Source organism: Mauremys mutica, chromosome 3 (assembly GCF_020497125.1).
Source record: "Mauremys mutica isolate MM-2020 ecotype Southern chromosome 3, ASM2049712v1, whole genome shotgun sequence".
In the NCBI taxonomy this organism is placed as follows: Eukaryota; Metazoa; Chordata; order Testudines; family Geoemydidae; genus Mauremys; species Mauremys mutica.
In genome coordinates this window covers 129848963-129866641 of record NC_059074.1, presented here as the reverse complement: position 1 = coordinate 129866641, position 17679 = coordinate 129848963, and the positions used below count along the sequence as shown (strand labels likewise).

The window sequence follows — 17679 nt, the reverse complement described above, 5'->3', positions numbered from 1 at the left end:
AAGCTAGATATAATTCTCATCATCCCAGTGTAACTCCATTTATGTGAATATTTATTCCTGTTCGATGATGGTGTGAGAGGATATTCAGATTAATGGGAAAAAGTTGGGCTAACTAATTTGTGTCTGTTGAAAGCTTTTGGTAAGATTGGTTAAGAGTACACACGTGTTAACCATATATATATATTTTTTACTTGTTTCTTGGTAAGCAAGCAACATCTTTAATTTCTCAAAATTCTGTATAAGTAACAGCAGGTCCAAACATTGCCCCAGGAAGCGTTGAAGAAAACGGCAAAAAGCAAATTGCCTACCTTTCATCCCCTCCTCCCTGTCTCATTAAAATGCCCTTTTAATTTACCTGTTGTAACGATGCTGCCATTGGTGGAACACTTCTGAGAGTATCAGTTCAGGACAAATTGCTTAGAGCAGGGCAGTTACAGCACAAGGCTGGGGTTTCTCCACTTCTAAGGCACACCAAACCAGCCAGACAGAGAGGACTTTGGTTTTACCCCAGTGGCTAACCATAAGTCATACAAGCAATTCCCTTAGACACTCCTGTTTCCCAGTATCTGCACCAGTGCCACTCGTTATGGGGATGAATGGTTATGAAAACCAATATCCCAGTAAAAGAGAAAAGGTTCTCCCGATCCCAAAGGACCCGCAGACCCAGGTCAATATACAAATTAGATCTTACCCACAAATCACGCTGTTGCCAATCGTTTAGAATCTAAAATCTAAAGGTTTATTCATAAAGGAAAAGATAGAGATGAGAGCTAAAATTGTTTAAATGGAATCAATTACAGACAGTAATGGCAAAGTTCTTGGTTCAGGCTTGTAGCAGTGATGGAATAAATTGCAGGTTCAAATCAAGTCTCTGAAGTACATCCACAGCTGGGATGGGTCATTCAGTCCTTTGTTCAGAGCTTCAGTTTGTAGCAAAGTTCTTCCAGAGGTCAGAAGCAGGATTGAAGACAAGATGGAGGAGTTTCCGTAGCCTTTTATCTTCTCTCCCTGTGAAAGGACACCCCTTTGTTCTGACTGTGGAAAATCACAGCAAGACGGATTTTCGGGTCTCATGGGCAAGTCGCATGTCCATGCATGACTCAGTTCTTTACAGGCGGACGCCATTGTTTACATGTTAGTTTGAAGTTCCCAGGAAAGCTCAGATGTGGATTGGTATCTCCCAAAGTTCATTGTCAGTTAAGTGTTTCTTGATAGGACTATTCTCAGTAAGTGCCCATTCTCAAGAAGCTGACCAAATGCTTCACTGAGGCTACTTGGAATCAAAAACATTTAAGATACAAGTACATAGCCCATATTCATAACTTCAAATACAAAAATGATACACACATACCGTTAGCATAATTATAACCAGCAAATCATAATCTCTTCATAGACCTCACATGACAACCTTTGTACAATATTTGCTGCCACTATATGATTTTGGTTGCAAGAGTGATCTATACGTTCACAGTTCATGTCAATAACGTCACACCTGTTCCACAAATGTTTCCTCTCACAATGACTGTGCTCTAATTCCCTCTTTCTACATAGTGGAGTGGGGGGTGGAGGGGATGAAAAAGGTAAAACTCTTGTTTTAAAATTACATAGGCCACCATCAGTAGCTGAATTGATCAAACCCGGGCCCAGGATGGCAGAAGAATGCTGCTGTCTGGAGCTTCAGACAAAATCACATCCAAATCAGTTTATAATGTACCAAACTATGAATACAGTAATAAATAATGCAGCCTTCATCTTAAAAACAGTTTCCATTAGATACTTGGTCTTACTAGCGCCATATTCTTCTACCCCTCTCACAGAAGAATTAGTCTATGCCATCAATACTCCAATTCAGAACAGATGGATTGTAGTTCTTCTTATTATCAACAAGCAGTGGCAGGTACCAATTTCTATTTTTGGTACTTTCTGCTGTTTAATTCTGTGGTACCCGGTTGCTAGTTGATTTGGTGTTCTATTTCCAAATGTTAATAACTTCAACCAAGTCAAACCTTGACAGTACTAGAGTAACTAATTAGTGCCTAGAGTGCCTGAAGCTAATTACATCACATCAGTGCTGATATTTCTTAGCACTTGCGTAAAGTGACGTATATCAAAGCCCCCTTAGCTGAGGTTCCATCTATCCCTCTGGTTCTGTAGTGCTAGATGGTCTCTGTCTCAAAAGGGAGCAGAAAACCCCCAAACCAGCAAACAGTTCTGTAGAGAGTTTCAGAGGGAGCAAGGAAAAGGAAAATAACAATGTCTTGTGGGAAGCCCTTAGCTTACAAACTTGTTATGCCAATACAAAAAAGTTAGAGAGAAGGAAACTCTTTGGAAGCCCACTAGCCCAGCTTGACTGAAGTCTCTACCTACTGGGGGACAGGAAGTAAAGTGGAGTTCTGAGCCAGTACAGCTCTTTGTAGAGGGCAAATATCCTGCCCCCCAGCTTTTATTTGTTTCCAGTCTCTGTACTAGTACAGTGCCGTTATGCACTCTTCAGGCTACACTTGACTGTTTTAGAAAGTTAAATTGGGAGGTAATAAATGTCATTTAACCCCTTTGTTAAAGCAGAATATATGGTACTTTTTATTCTGAAGTTCTGACAGGGTAATGGAGCACCTGCACTATTAAGTGATTTGCTTGGAAGAAGCATCTGATGCATTTTGCTCCACGTCAGCTATGTCCAGCAGGATAGAAGTGGTTAAATCCACTTAAACTTGTTTCCTCATCATTATCATATAGCAAATACCTCCCTGAGAAGTAGAAACATATATGAACTAATCATATCTGAAATCCTGAATGGTTCTCTATTTGATGTATTACAGTTTGACTTTTTGCATTGTAACATGCTTGGTTTCATACATTGTTCAATGAACATAGGACTGGAAGGGCCCTCCTGGATTGTTAAATCCAGTCCCCTACTATTATAGGCAATCCGCCATATAAACCCATTTATGAATGGGATGAGCATTTAAGGGTGATGAAGTTCAGGTTTCTCTCTTGGGTAGAAGTTAGAGTATAATATATTCTGCCCTTTCAGAAAAAAGGGCAAGACTCATTGACTAGATCAGTGGTCTCCGAAAATTTTTGATTGCACACCTCTATCAGTAAAATAAATTTTGAGCACACCCCCCCAATATATGTATATTTATTTATGTATAAATTATATACACGTACTATCGTACTAGTATATTATGTATATTATAAAACATACACAAATAGAAATTAAAAAAGGATGAGCTAAAGATGAAATAAACAATATTTTTAAATTTTATTTATTAATGGTACAAAAAACCTTTTTGTTCTCAAAAAATATCAGTATTTTTAGTGAGAGCAATGTGATTGAATATGCTTCATTATTTCTGAAAATCTTGGTTTAACACTTTGTGATACAGCGATTTGAAGGTCTGGATTAGGTTTAGGGTGCAGGAGGGCGCTCAGGGTGGGGTGCGGAAGGGAATTAGGGTGCGGGAGGGCGCTCAGGGTGGGGTTGTGGAAGGAGGCTCGGGGTTGGGGCAGCCAGGAGGTGCAGAGCACTTACCTGGGGCAGCTCCTGTTTGGTGCAGGGGGTGTGCAGGTGGCTCTGTGCAGCACAGCGCTGCCCCCATCGCCGTGATTCTGGGAGCTGTCCCCCTCTCTCCTCCCTGCGAGGAAGGGCTACCTGGAACGCAGGGGCTTTAGGGGCTGCAGAGCCCTGGGCTAAGGGGGCCCCGGGGCCCTGGCCTGCAGCTCTAAAGCCCCTTTCGGAATGCGGTCCTGCGAGCCCGGGCCGGAGGACTCAGGAGGAGCAGGGGCAGCCACACAGCCAGTGGCCAGAGAGAAGCGCTGCTTTCCCCTTCGAAGTCCCGCTTCTCTCCAGCCAGCTTTGAAGGGGAAAGCGCCGCTTCTTTCCAGCCGCTGGCTGCGCGGCTGCCCCTGCTCCTCCAGGGGCCAGAGGACTCAGGGCCGCATTCCGAAAGGGGCTTTAGAGCTGCAGACCAGGGCCCTGGGGCCCCCTTAGCCCAGGGCCCTGCAGCCCCTGCGTTCCGGGTGGCCCTGCTGGGGCAGGAGGGTGGGAGCAGCTTCCCTGCTCACTCCCTCCGTCCGCCCCCCCTTTTTTTTCCCTCCGGCAATGCTCCTCCCGCCGCGCCCCCCAATGGATCGTCTTGCGCACCCCACTTTGGAGACCATTGGACTAGATGACTGGGGGTTTGATAATGGAGCATACTGATTCCAGGTGTTATGCTGGCTCAGGTTGGTAAGGACTGGAAACAATTCATATACAGTGTGTGATGGCTCTTGGTTACCTTATGCATTGGTCTCAGACTTGCTCACAGTGCAAACAATATGTAGTTTGGCATTAATTGGCACTTTTTTAACAGTCTGAGCCTAAAAGTGGAATGGATGTGAAAACTCACCTGTTTTAGGCCTAGAGATGACTTCTTCAGGTCGTGGTTGGGACACATTTAATAGGGTGGTGTGGAAAGCCTGCACTGCTGCTGCCCTTGCAATACCAGCTTTGTAGGTAACTAGAGGTCTATTTCCAGGCTGCCCAGTGGTCACTGGTTTTTACAAAGATTAAATACACTATGAAAGTTGATAGAAAACTTCTAATGGGGCAGGGGAAGGAGAGCAGATTTAGCAGAGTACAGTACAAATATCTTAGTGTGGTGATTGAATTGAATCAGTTTACACGATTGACATGCTGTAACAGCATTGCCACAGTTAATGTAAACTCTACCTTTTCCCCTCACACATCTCTCCAGAGTACACCCCTCAGACACTGGGCCCTTGCCTTCTGTCTGGGAGTGGAATTCCATGATTCTCCCACTCAGACTGGGTTTCTGGGCTACAGCATCCCAGTTTACTTACCGTGATTCCTGAACAGGCCCAATTGGGTTTGGCACCTGCAAGAGCCTTCTCTTCAGGAGCTGTGGCCAGTAGGTGTAAACAGTGGCTCAAAGCAGCTTTTTCAGAACAAAATTTTATATATAGTAGCATAGCAATCTGAGAAAAGGGTTAAAACGACAGAAGGCCTACACTCATATTGTCTTGCCTACAGCTTGGTATTCCTTCAAAGCCTAGGGAAGTCCAGCTTATCCTAGGTACTTCTGCTTCTGTTGACAGGGGTTCCATCTGCTTTCCTGCAGACTCTCTTCCTGTTCTGTGGTCCCCTTTTTATGTCCCTCCAAAGTTCCTTTGTCTGATTGGGGGGGGTCTCCTGAAACTGACCAAATCAGCTTATGCACCCCACTGCAGGGGAGGTCAAGGAAAGGCTTCAAAGCAGATGATTGTTTGTATTATCTGTTAGGAACTGGTGACTGATTGATGTAAAGCCATGCTCTGATCTCTGCTGTGAGGTGAGCTCCTGTAGGAGCTAATCCTTAGAAATCAGATAGCAAATGTAATCATAATCAAATAAACAGGTACACAGTATTCGTAAAAATAATACAGATAGCTCCCATATTCTTCACAAGCCCAGATATTACATCCTTTCTATTTGGTATTTTCTATTTCCTATATCTGTTCTATAAACAAGGGTTGCGTGCATATCTGAGGACAGTTTAATTCATGATCTCTGCCATCACAGCCTAACTGTAGACTGTAAACTCTGAGTATCACTCTTACTTGACAGTGGTAGACTTTAAAACAAACGAGGTTTGGAGGAAGAAAGGATGGCATTGTGACTGAGTGAGACTGGTTTTATTTCCATGGCTCTCAGATTTCTCATGTGACTTTCAGTGAGTCTCTTAAACTCTGTTTGCACAACAGCAAAATGAGAATATCAGTAGATCCTCGTAGTATTGTGAAGCTTAATCTTTGTGAAACCATTTGAAATCCTCTAGAACTTTTAAAAAGCAAAATATTTAGAATCCTGAGGATACTTCCTGATGGTTTAAGTACAGTATATGATGCACCAAATTTGTAAAGCCTGCATTACTTCTCTACCAAATATTAAAATGAAATACTATATTACTTTGAATTTCCAGGATCTAGAGGCTCGTACTGTGTTCACACTTTATTTCCCTTCAACATCATCACAAAACACACACACCTTTTCTGTTCTATATGCCATTGCAAAGTATAGTGGAAAACCAACGGAACAGAAGCAGCAGACCAAAAAATGTAACACGGTTTTCACTTAGCCTTTGTTCTGGTATTCAAAATGCACATCAGACTGTCTATAGGATTTCAGCAATGGAAATTAAGTCTCTTTTTGCATAGCAAATGCAGTTTAACTAATGGCTGTTTCAGGGGGGCCGTTGAATTTAATCTTTTCAGTGGAGGGTTCTGTACCCCCTATATACTGAAGCCTGAATATTAGTTAACACTTTACATGCATGAACAGTTTTAGTAGCACGGTGCAAGGATTAATATTAAGAATGCATAAATGCTCTGTCCATTTTGCTGCCAACAACAACAAAAAAAATCATTTTACATCATGAGGAAAACCATAGATATAATCATTAAAAAAAACTGGAGAGTAATGCAGTATTAGAGAGCTACGGTCTGGTAGTTTAAACTTACAAATTAGTTTGTGGGATACTTAAAAAAAATTATAAAAGCTTTATAAAGTTTTTGTTTTAAACATTTTGATACTAGTGTATGGGTATCAAAGTGAAATGGACCGGACTAGAATTCCTGGCATGTGGGAATCACAGATGGATATATAGTCAGCAAGCTGCCACCTACCCCATTATGCCCACCCCTGACATAGAGGGCATGGCTGGAGCTCTGCTGTGTTCTGGCAATCCCCTCCTGGTGTAACAGCCCCATATTGGAGAGCTGCAAAGGTGGTTTGAGCATCTTTTACTGCCACTCAGCTGTGCCAAGCTGATTCTCTCAGAGCTGGGCTTAGATACCTCACTTTCAACTGAGGAATGAGCAGCATTTAGTGTGGAATTGGTTGCTACACATGGACATCCAGTGCTGGATGTACTATAAAAACAACCAGATAGGCTGCAATGCTTCTGGGTGCGCACTGTGAGGCTTCCCACCCCGCCACTTACTTTTAAACAAGGAAGTTTCCCCTAGCAGCAACTCAGTATTTGGAAATATTTTTACCAAAGTATAAAACACACACACAAATTTTTTTTTTTTTGGTTCAAACATCTTACTTTCTGGGGGGGTTCATTTTGGTTTTTTATGTTACCCTTTCCTATAAATTAATGGAATAGTTAAGATCCAGCATACTTGAGCTGGTTGGAAAATTGACTGCTCATTTGAGAGCACAAAGAGGTTCATTTAGTGCCAGTCTTTTGTCTGTGCAGTTTATATCTAGGATTAGCTTGGCACAAATGGATATATAAAGGGTCGGGGAGCAAAAAAGCTTATTTTTTGCCTTTCCTGTCTTGTCCTGTGTCTCAAGCTTGATTTGTGTCTCTGGGTTTTTCTAACTTAATTAGACTAAACTAATTATTGCATTATTTGTCCCTCTACTATGAACGTAACACAGTGTTCAGGGTTTAAAGTCTTCGATGAAGGGTCATACTTGGCCTATGTGCCACAACTGAAATGATATTGGTTAGGACCCTTAGCTTGAATTTTAATTACAGACCCAATTAGCTTCTCCTTCGATGAATTTAGAAGGCTGTAGATTTCAGACAGCCTACACACTGGGGGTAAGATGACCTGTCCAACTCCTGTAAAATACTCCGTATTTCACAAGATTATAGGTACTTGTAATAACTTGCAGTGGCTACACTGAGATCATTAGGGAGTTAGCAATTAATCTTAAATGAAGATAAAACAAGGTGATATCTTTCATGACTTGGTATATTTAAATTGATTAGCCAGAGGAGTGAATACTTTACAGCAGTCACTTTCAATATGCAATTATTATAATCTTGCAAAAGTTCAGTAGTGCAAGGGACACAATGATTAATAACCAATTAGAGGTGCAAAGTGTGGGGTGCTGAACCCATAATTAGAAGTTATATACCCTATTACTTTTAAATGAAAACTAACCACATAAATACAGTTAAAAGCATGATTAAGAGATTTAGCTTTGTGCCTCATTTAACATGAGTGCTTACTTTATTATAGATTAATCAAAATAGATCTCCTTTCCTTTATTGGAGACCTGTTTACATTTTCCATACTACTTAATCTACAGGGATTTCTTGAGTTACATGTTTTGGTCCTGCCCCTAATTGATGGCATTCTGTTCAGAAATGTTATCCATGCATGTCATCAAAGTGATGCAATCTGAATCTTACGTCTGAGCCCAGAATTCTTTTACTATTACTTTGCATGCAAGCAAATATTTTTCAAGATTGTTCAAACAAATTCTGACCTATCAGAAGTTCTGTCTGAATGTGTTTATGTTCACTTAATGGAAAGAAATGGAACATGCCAAGCTATCACATTTGGAATATCACAAAATCAGTAGTTTTAAGTACTAAGACCGTACCAAGATCCTAATGATTACATTCAGGGTTAGTGGGAAAGCAAGTTTTTTGTGAATTTGATAAAACACTTTGCATTTGAAGAACATATTGTTTGGAGTAGCATTCAAAGCAATTTCACTACTGATGAGTGCAAAGGCTTTGTTGGTAGCAATTAGTGACTTTTCATGGATTTAATATTTTGACATTCTTTTTCCTATCTAATTGAATACTGTATTTGAATGTGGAGTCTGTTGACCTCCTTAAGAATCCAGGTTGCTTACATTCTACACTGGCATGTAACATTATCAGTGCTAGTGAAAGGATCTCCTGATGTAACAGGGTCAAAACATTTTTTTTAAATTGGATTAAGGTGGTAGACTAGCAAAGACCTGGTGAGTACTGCAGTATACTGGATTGCAGGAGATTTGAGATCTGAATTCTGGAGCAGCTTTGACACTCCTGTTCTTTGGGGTAGTTTAAGCTAAGAATGGTGCAAGTGCTTCTGACTGCCTTCTGAGGTTTGATGTGCAGTAATGTCTGCTTGAGGATCAAGTCGAAGGGAGAGGATTCAATTATATAAAAGTAGCCTAGATTGTAGAGGGGGGTGAAAACCATAAGACGAGGCAGCTGCTTTTGAAGGTGATGGAGAGAACTCTCTTGCTGAGAGAGCCGATATGAGAAATTCTTTGACTGTTCAGAGTGAGTCAAAAACAGGAAAAGGGGTGTTAATGGTCTCCCACTAAATGGTTCAACATCTCATTCTGCTTGAATCTTTTTCTATTGATTTCATTATTTCAATATTACTTTTTAATATTTATTTTAGGACAAGACCAGAGTTGTGTCTCCTATAATTGATGTAATTAATATGGACAACTTCCAGTACGTGGGGGCGTCAGCTGATTTAAAAGGCGGTATGTACCTGTACTGGAATACGAGTCAACAAAAAATTAATGCATCAAAGCACAAAACATAATTGCTGCATTCCCAGAACTGACAGCATTAATGCTCCCTTGTTTCTTTTCATACATAAAGTTGGTGTTTTCACACAGTCTTCCTGGGCTTAGACTGGACTCAAATTGGATTCTGATTCCATTATTTGAAAGCTGTTTCTTTTGAGCCATAAACAAACTCTTAAGGTTTATACTACCCTGTTCTCATACAAAACTCTCACCGATGTTTATGAGAAGCATATGGCCACAGTATTTGATTCTACTCTTAGATGCTAAGGCATTTATCACTATATAGCTTGGCAAGTCATCAGTAGTGTTGTGCTTATTGATTTTTTTTTCCTCACACCCTGCCCCCAATGCATGCATGCAGAGTTTATTTAAAAATTAAAACTAAACTCTCATCTCAAACATTTGGACTTAACTATTTGACAATACAATCATGAATTGTGTGCATTGGTAGGGTACAGTGGCTACCTTCAAATAATGTATACTGGTTGGAAAAATTCTACCATTCCATTATTCCTTAATTTTATAATGGAGAACTCTGTTAGAAATAGTAGAATCTTTCTTTCAAAATAATAAATTAAAAGCACTTTCTGAACCTATTGTGTGAATAGTTGACTGACAATAAATGCTTTATACAACACCTGTAAAACTTCAAACCAGGGCTGAGTTCTTTGGTGCTGCCATTAAAATACAAGACAAAGCAAAGTGGATGAGTAATAACCTTAGAAACTGAACTCTGTTCACATGACAGGTACTATGTAAGCAGTGTCAGTGGAAACTCCTTCATGCTGATCTCTGAGGTGTTTCAACCATGGCTTAGAGGAGCTCCGTTCAGGGAGGGTAGTTCAGTTTCCATGCCCATTTAGTCTTTAGTGTTTACTGAGACTGCCACTGCATTTGCTAGTTACATTGGCTGTCTTAGGAATGATCCCTACTGACAAAACTAGACTGAATATGGTCAGTCTTCACTTCAGACACTACACCTGTGTGTCAAGTTCCAACCTGTGACCTAGTGATGAGAGGCTCCTTATCCCTTTATTAATACCTGGAGGCATGCAGTTTCCCCACAATTATAATACTCGTTATCATAAAGAAGGTAAATAACTGAATTCTAAATGTATACAAAATTAGCACTTCCTAAGCATTCTGGTGGTGGTGTGTAAACGTGCCAGCTTTCTAAAACATGCAAGTCTAGTGTTTTTCTTTGCCATGCTTTTAAATCCTGGATATCTATGCACCACTTTTTGTGCACTGGAATTCTCTGCCAACTGAGGTTGTATCCCCTCCTTCCAGCTGTAGAGTAGCTGCCATAGTGGTTATGCTGCTTAAACCCTTGCTCCATGGGAGTGGGTGGAGAGGGGAAGAGAGGGTAATAGTGCATGGTGAATGTATCTAATAGCCTGCCGCTACTCCTCATGTTACTCCTATGGATCTGTGGTTCCCCAGTCCTGCCCACTTGCCCTCCATCAGTTTAAGCATGTGGGACCCTCTGCCCTCATGGACTCAAAAGGTGGGACTTGCCTACTTTTGAATTTTAATAGAAATGTTGCATTTCAAACTTTTTAAAATAGTTTAGAGGTCTGTGTTACATGAATTTGTGGTGTCCCTCTGTTCCTTGAGGACAGACACCAATCACAATCACTGTGACACGTGGCATCTTTGGCCATCTCAGCAAAGGCCGAAGACTAAGCATGGAAACTGAACTATGCTTTCGTCCCAAGATGTAGTCTCTCCATGTCATGACTGAGGCATGGGAAATCTTACTTATACTGCTTTTATACACTATCTGTGGGGAGAGAACTTAATTACCCAGGGCTAGCAGTCTGGCGTCTTTTCCAAGCACTAAATTCATCATCCTTTTTTTTTTTTTTTTTTAATGGGTGGGAGAAAAGGTAAGGAATTTTTTCCCTCACTTCTAAATCTGACCACAGTTTTCAAATCCACGTACTTTCATCTTTTTGGTCCAAGACAATTTTCAGCCTTTTCATACAGTTAATGTTGTAAGTGTTATTACCCATTGGAAAAAAATCTTTTCAATTACTGTAATAGAATGTTATTAAATTAGATCTAAACACTTAATTTATGGACACTCCTATCACTGTCTTGCATATGAAGGAAGAAGAAATACCTTTTTCACATGAGGCCTGCACTTGAGTGATACAGTACATATAAACGTGCTGTTTAAAAGAACTTTTGTTATCGAGTTGGTGATCTCATCTCATTGAGCTCAGGCTTTCCCCAGTCACTGAAGATGGTGAAGCAAAAACAATACTATCATTAGAAATGCTTTCTACGCTTATTCTATGTGTTGTTTTGTAACACTCTCCTGCGTTCCAGAAGAGACCCCTTGTGTTCAGTATAGGGTATGTAACTCTTGTCTCAATAGTGCTTGTGCACTGGAACAGCAGCTACAGTACAAGCCACTGTAATTCAAATCATTTTATGGGGTACAAAATAAATTTGACATAATAGGATACCAAGTATCAGGGTACATTTTTCTTGTTGTGATGGAGACTTTGTTATCTAATGTAATATTAGTTTTATATCTAAAAGTGCTTTTTAAGAGATGAAAGCTCTAAATATAATATGGAAATGCTTTTTAGTTTTTTAATAACATTTTATAGGAACTTCCAAACTTTTAAAGAGGTTTGCCTCGTTGGCACACTTGTCTGATGAAAGACTTCAGAACTACTTACTACTCGCTTTCTGTGAATATAAAATTAATATAAATATCTTGTGGGGTAGAAGATGGATTCAGCTGTCTTCATTTTGCTGTCTACATCAGTCCTACCAGGCAGAAATCTGCTGGTACGTGTTAAGGAGCCTTAGTGCAAAAGAGTTGGTGGGCAAATGTTTCCTGATCCAGTTTTGTCCTTTTCCTATCTATCCCATTTCTCCAAAGGCAAACTGCTATACCTCCATTCAGGAAAGGAAAACCTCTGATCTCTCTGACAAATTTGGAAATCCTCCATTAGATGACCTCATCTGTTCTAAATGCTTTTGGTAGCAGGTGTAGTATGAATAGCTGGCATGTTAGGCATTACACAGTGAGCACTGTAGCTTTCTCTAGTACCTTTTATAAACCTCCATGCTTCAGGGCATAAGGCTTCCTCAGAGAAGGGGGGTAGGAAGAAATTTTCACTATTGGCCAGTTATCGCGTAGCTGCTGGGTTTCTTGCATCTTCTTCTGAAGCATCTGGTACGAGCCACAGTTGGAGACAGAATGCTGGACTGGATACATGACTGGTCTGATCTAGCTTTGGCAGTTTCTGTGCTTGTTTTTCTAATCTTAATTCACAAAGCAAGCTGTCCAAAGAGAGGTTTTCCACCCTTACATAAAACAGTTTTAGCTAAACATAAAGCACTGCATCTGAAGGTTTTAACATGCCATATTTTCTAAGCATGCAGTTAAAGAAAGTGGCATAAGTAGGTTTCCAAACTAGGTAGGTGAAAAAAATTGCAAATAACCTATTGTGATATCCAGGAGAGTGCTTCGTGTAATAAACAGAGATGAACAAATAAACGTTAGCTGCTGTGGGAGTGGTATGTACAATCTGACAAATCAGATTATAACTGTGTGGTAATGACTTCTCATGTGTCCATGATAACTGAAAGTTCTTTGTTTGATGCTCTACTTAACCAGAGGTGTATGAGGCTAGATCCATACCAAGGCTTTTTGTTTCTCATTTAGTGTTGCTGACTGTGGATTTTAAAATACAATATAGAATTATTTCAAGATAAATTTAGTTTACATTTGAGCCTATTTCTGCATCATATCTAGCTTCTTCTCTTTCATCCGGAATCTTATTTGTTCCATCCTTTCCTTTTCATTTCTGTTCTCTCCTCAGATGTTTACTTGAGCTCAGATTTTCATTTGAATCCTTGTATTAAACTCTTCATTTTGCGCTAACCATCTAATCTGAATGTCAGTTCCCAGTAATTTTAGTCAGAAATTCATCTGTAAAGGCTGAACAATGAATAAAAACGTCAATTAACTTCCAATTTTTTTTCCTTTCTGATTTTTCCCCCACCCTTGTAGGCTTTGATTGGAACTTGGTGTTCAAATGGGATTACATGACACCAGAGCAAAGAAGAGCAAGACAAGGAAACCCAGTTGCTCCCATAAAGTATGTTCCTGTCAACATTTCCCTTCACAAAACAATGTTGTAGATATTTTAAAAAGTGCAGCTTCCTGAGCTATTATCTCCCAAATATTGTCTTCCACAAATGATCCCTATGCTAACTGATAAGTGCTAGGGAGTTCTTTTATGAAAGTTTTAAATGCAAAACAAAAACTTGCAGTTCTGTAATGTTGTTCCAGAACATTGCCTGAAGCTGAGTCATCCAATACTTTTCTCCTTCCCCATTCTTCTACCTAAACTTATGGTTTTTAGTATTGTGCAAGCTGGCGTTGTACCACATGGAACAGAAGCAAGAAACTGATAGTACAAGTCTGTGGATTTGAATGGAAATAATCACTGTTGTTCATTGTTCAGCTTCCATTATTGGTATATATAATCAGCAAAAGTTTGATAGCATTTAATAGTTAATATCAAGAGCTTCTTTTATTTATTCCTTTTTCTAGAATGTGTAGAACTATTTTTAACCAGTTTGTTGGCCTGTTAACTGTTGATAGTTAACCTATGATGTTTAACTGTCAGATGTATATGACATGAACACATTATAACGTATACTCTGTGTACACCACTTGGCTTGACATACATTGAAAAATGTAAATGGACCGAGGCCTATTATGACCAAATGGGCTACTTCATTTTTCCCCAGCTGCAGAAAGGGGATCATTGACCCTACCTCACTGGGATGATGAGGCTTAATTCTTTCGTTGCTTGTATAGCACTCTTGAGACCCTCAGATAGAAACAGTTATAAGTGCAAATTAACTATTATTTCTAAGGATCTTAGTGTACTGTCTGCACTTATAAGATGACCCTTTCTTTCTTGAATTGAAATTAATCTTTATTGTGCTAAGACTAAGGTAAGGGTTTTAAAATTCAGTTTGACTCTGAGAATACATGTCCTATAGAAAAGGAATATGAGACCCGACTAAGGATCTGGAAATAGAAACAACTTTTATCTACATAAGCCATGAAGCAGTATATTCCATAGAAATGCTACTGTGGTGGTATGCATGTAGTGCTGTACAAGGAATAGTGACTAAATGCTTTCAAGATAAAAATATTGCAAGGCTACTTCAAGTAGGCATTCAGCCTTGAAGGCTCAAATGGTAGAGTGATAAACTGGCAGATGATTAAATATTTAACTTCTGACTTTTCTCCCTTCTGTCTCTTTAGAACACCAATGATAGCTGGCGGGTTGTTTGTGATGGACAAATTCTATTTCGAAGAATTAGGAAAGTACGATATGATGATGGATGTGTGGGGTGGAGAAAACTTAGGTATGTACATGCCTTTTTTCTGTTTGTACAGAGAAGATTTAAATGACAGTTAAGACTAAGTGGATTATTAGCAAAAATTCAGAGACAACCAAGCTGCAGTTTAAAATAAAGAATTAGAATAGGGTAGGACTAGCATGTTGAATATGAATGACTGAGAGGGAAGTATTTGTTAACTATACAGTTCAATTATTTTTGTGAAAAAGCAGGCCAATAAAATGGAAGTAAGAAATTACAGGAATACAGATTGCATTTTTGAAAAATAATTTCCGGTATAGCTCTAAAATGGCATTCTCTTCTAGCTAAATTGATTAAAATGCCACAGTGTCTAAATGCCACCAGTTTAAGGGGCTTCTTAAGATGTTGGTGAAATTTAATCATGTAAAGCAGAACACAAAAGTTCATGAGTTTAATCCTCTTATGTATGCTTTAAGAAATCAATTAAAATGTAGCTGGCTGAAGACTGATCTAATGTAATTTTTTATCATCTGTCCTAGTAGACCACTTGGCCCTAAGTTTAAGATAGTTCTATTATTTTGGGAAAAAACTGGCCTTTGGCCATGTTCTAATTCTTGTTCTTGGGCTGAATAATTGTTTTGGTTGTTTGGATTACAGTAGCATGAAGTTTTTTGCTTCTGCTAAGAGTGGTGTATTCAAAAATATTTTTCACTGTGACAACTTTTTAGAACTTCCAGTTTGCTGTTGTCTTTACTGAAGGACTATATTAAGTATCTTAGACATTTTTGAAGTAGTTTAATTTAGAAACCAGTTACAGTTCAAATTTGTGCACTGCACATGCAGAGTACACTACTTTCAAACTTTTAGTGTGTTGTGTCATCCATCCATCCATTCAGGGTTTTTACATACACACTTATTTAAAGCCTTGGAGTGCATTTATCTCAATCTGTTGCCAGAAGCACACTACAGGAATACAAATAATTCATACATTCAGGGGTTGGAAGGATTGTCTGGTGTGACCTCCTGTATAACACAGGCCATGGAATTTCACTAAAATAACTCCTGGCTGAACTAGAATACACATGAGAGTATTCGAACACTTGAATCAAGTTTGGCTCTCATGTTGATTTGTGCATTACTAAATCATGCTTATTTGAATGTTGCAGTTATGGTCACTTTTTAAAAAATTACCAGGAAATTAATTGTAAAACTAATACTGCATATTGCAGTTGACTTTATTTTAACTGAAAGCATTTTTAAACCAGTGCATGCAGTATTACTCTTGAGCCAATCAGTATATATTAATGCCCTTCTTTCTTATCTGCTGAGGGAAGGTTCAAACAGCTCACTCAGTCCTTTTTTCCTTCAGTGGGAACACAGCCCTGAGATCCCCGTCAAAGCACTTTCTCTCCTGCTGTCCCACACATTTTCCATACTGTTTCCTTTCACTTCATCTTCCGGAATACTCTTTGGGCCCTAATCCAGCAGAGCACTTAAGTACATGTTTAACTTTAAGCATGAGTAGTCCTATTGACTTCATGTGCTTAAAATTAAGCAGGTGCTTAAATGCTTTGCAGGATCAGGACTTTGGGGGGGGGTGGGGGAGGGCAGGCTGGAAGCTGTAATTCTCTCAAGGTGAAGAGTAACAGACAAAGACCTGCTTTATGGTGCTCCCTCTGTTCCCTTCTCCCCATGTGGAAGGATGTGAGGGAAGCTAGAGGCAGTTCTGAAGACTGCCTAGGCAGTGACTTCTCTTCCTATTATGGGTGTCAACTACCACACAAATGAAGTAAGAGTAGCAAGTAGTGAACTTTCTGCAGGCATCACATGATTAGTCAAAAATAATCAATTGGCAGGAAAAATTGAATATCCTTCATTTTTTCTGTTTAAAATGCACAATACGCACACCAGATACTTGATATCTACATTGTACAGCAGTGGACATCTGCATGTCCAATCATCTAACTTGCTGCAGTAATAATATGTCTAGATGGATTGGGCAGTGCTGCAGGTAAGTAAAACCACTTACTGGATATTTAAAACATTAGTTCTAAATGTTCTGCTGAAACTTACTGTTTAAAACTTAGCATTATTTCTATTGAAATATTTCTCCTGGATATGAAGTTGAGTGAACTAAATGAGGTTTTATTTACACACGTACACTTGACTCTATCAAATATAAAATGGTATTGGAGTGTTTTGACGTCTGTTCAACCGTTATTTTAAACAATTAAGAGGGGATGTATTTTATTGTCATTGTTAAATACGGTATTTTTGTTGTGTGAGATACGGAAACTGGCTGTAGATCAATGATAACTTTGGGAACTCTATTCCTAAGAATAACAAAAGAGCATGGCAGAGAAACAGAGAAGAATTTGAATATCATGGGGAATAAGATATATTTCTAACAAATTTGGATCTAAACTTGGGTTTAGAGGTTCTTCTTTGTAGTGGTTTGATTTTGTTAAACCAGTTCGTAAGCAAGCAAGACTTCCTTCATAGTTTTTATATTAGTGTAATGCTACAGGAGCAAGAATGAGTCCGTTGTTGAACGAATCTATACAAATATCATTACACCATTGGGGAATATGTAGTAGTTCTTCGAGTGATTGCTCATATGTATTCCACAATAGGTGTGCATGCTCGCCACATGCACCGGTGTTAGAAGTTTTTCCCTGAGCAGTACCCGTAGGAGAGTGCCCCTAGTGACCCCTGGAGTGGCGCCTCCATGGCACGGTATGAGGGGCGCTGCCCGCTTGCCTCACCCTCGGTTCCTTCTTGCCGCCAGAGAAGGTGCTTTGGAACTGCTCTGCTGCAGCTTTGCTGTAGCTTGTCCCCAGAACTCTTGTTTGTTCAGTGTACGTGACCTGTACTTAGTACTCTATTAGTTTTAGTTTAGTTTAGCTAGAGCGCCTGGGCAGGGGCATGCCCTGTGCCCCAGGTTTTAAGTCGTGCAACACTTGTAGGCGCCTGATGCCAGTGAGTGATCT

General features: G+C 39.6%; 1 protein-coding gene across 1 annotated transcript in view; it reads left to right on the top strand.

Annotated features, from left to right (window-relative positions):
* GALNT2 (polypeptide N-acetylgalactosaminyltransferase 2) overlaps window positions 1-17679 on the top strand; it is a 144295-nt gene that overhangs the window by 91080 nt on the left and 35536 nt on the right. Inside the window, exons 8-10 of the mRNA XM_045011200.1 lie at window positions 9187-9274; window positions 13359-13446; window positions 14631-14734. Of these exons, the coding sequence (XP_044867135.1) occupies window positions 9187-9274; window positions 13359-13446; window positions 14631-14734 (280 nt within the window). The remainder of the gene's footprint in view (window positions 1-9186; window positions 9275-13358; window positions 13447-14630; window positions 14735-17679) is intronic.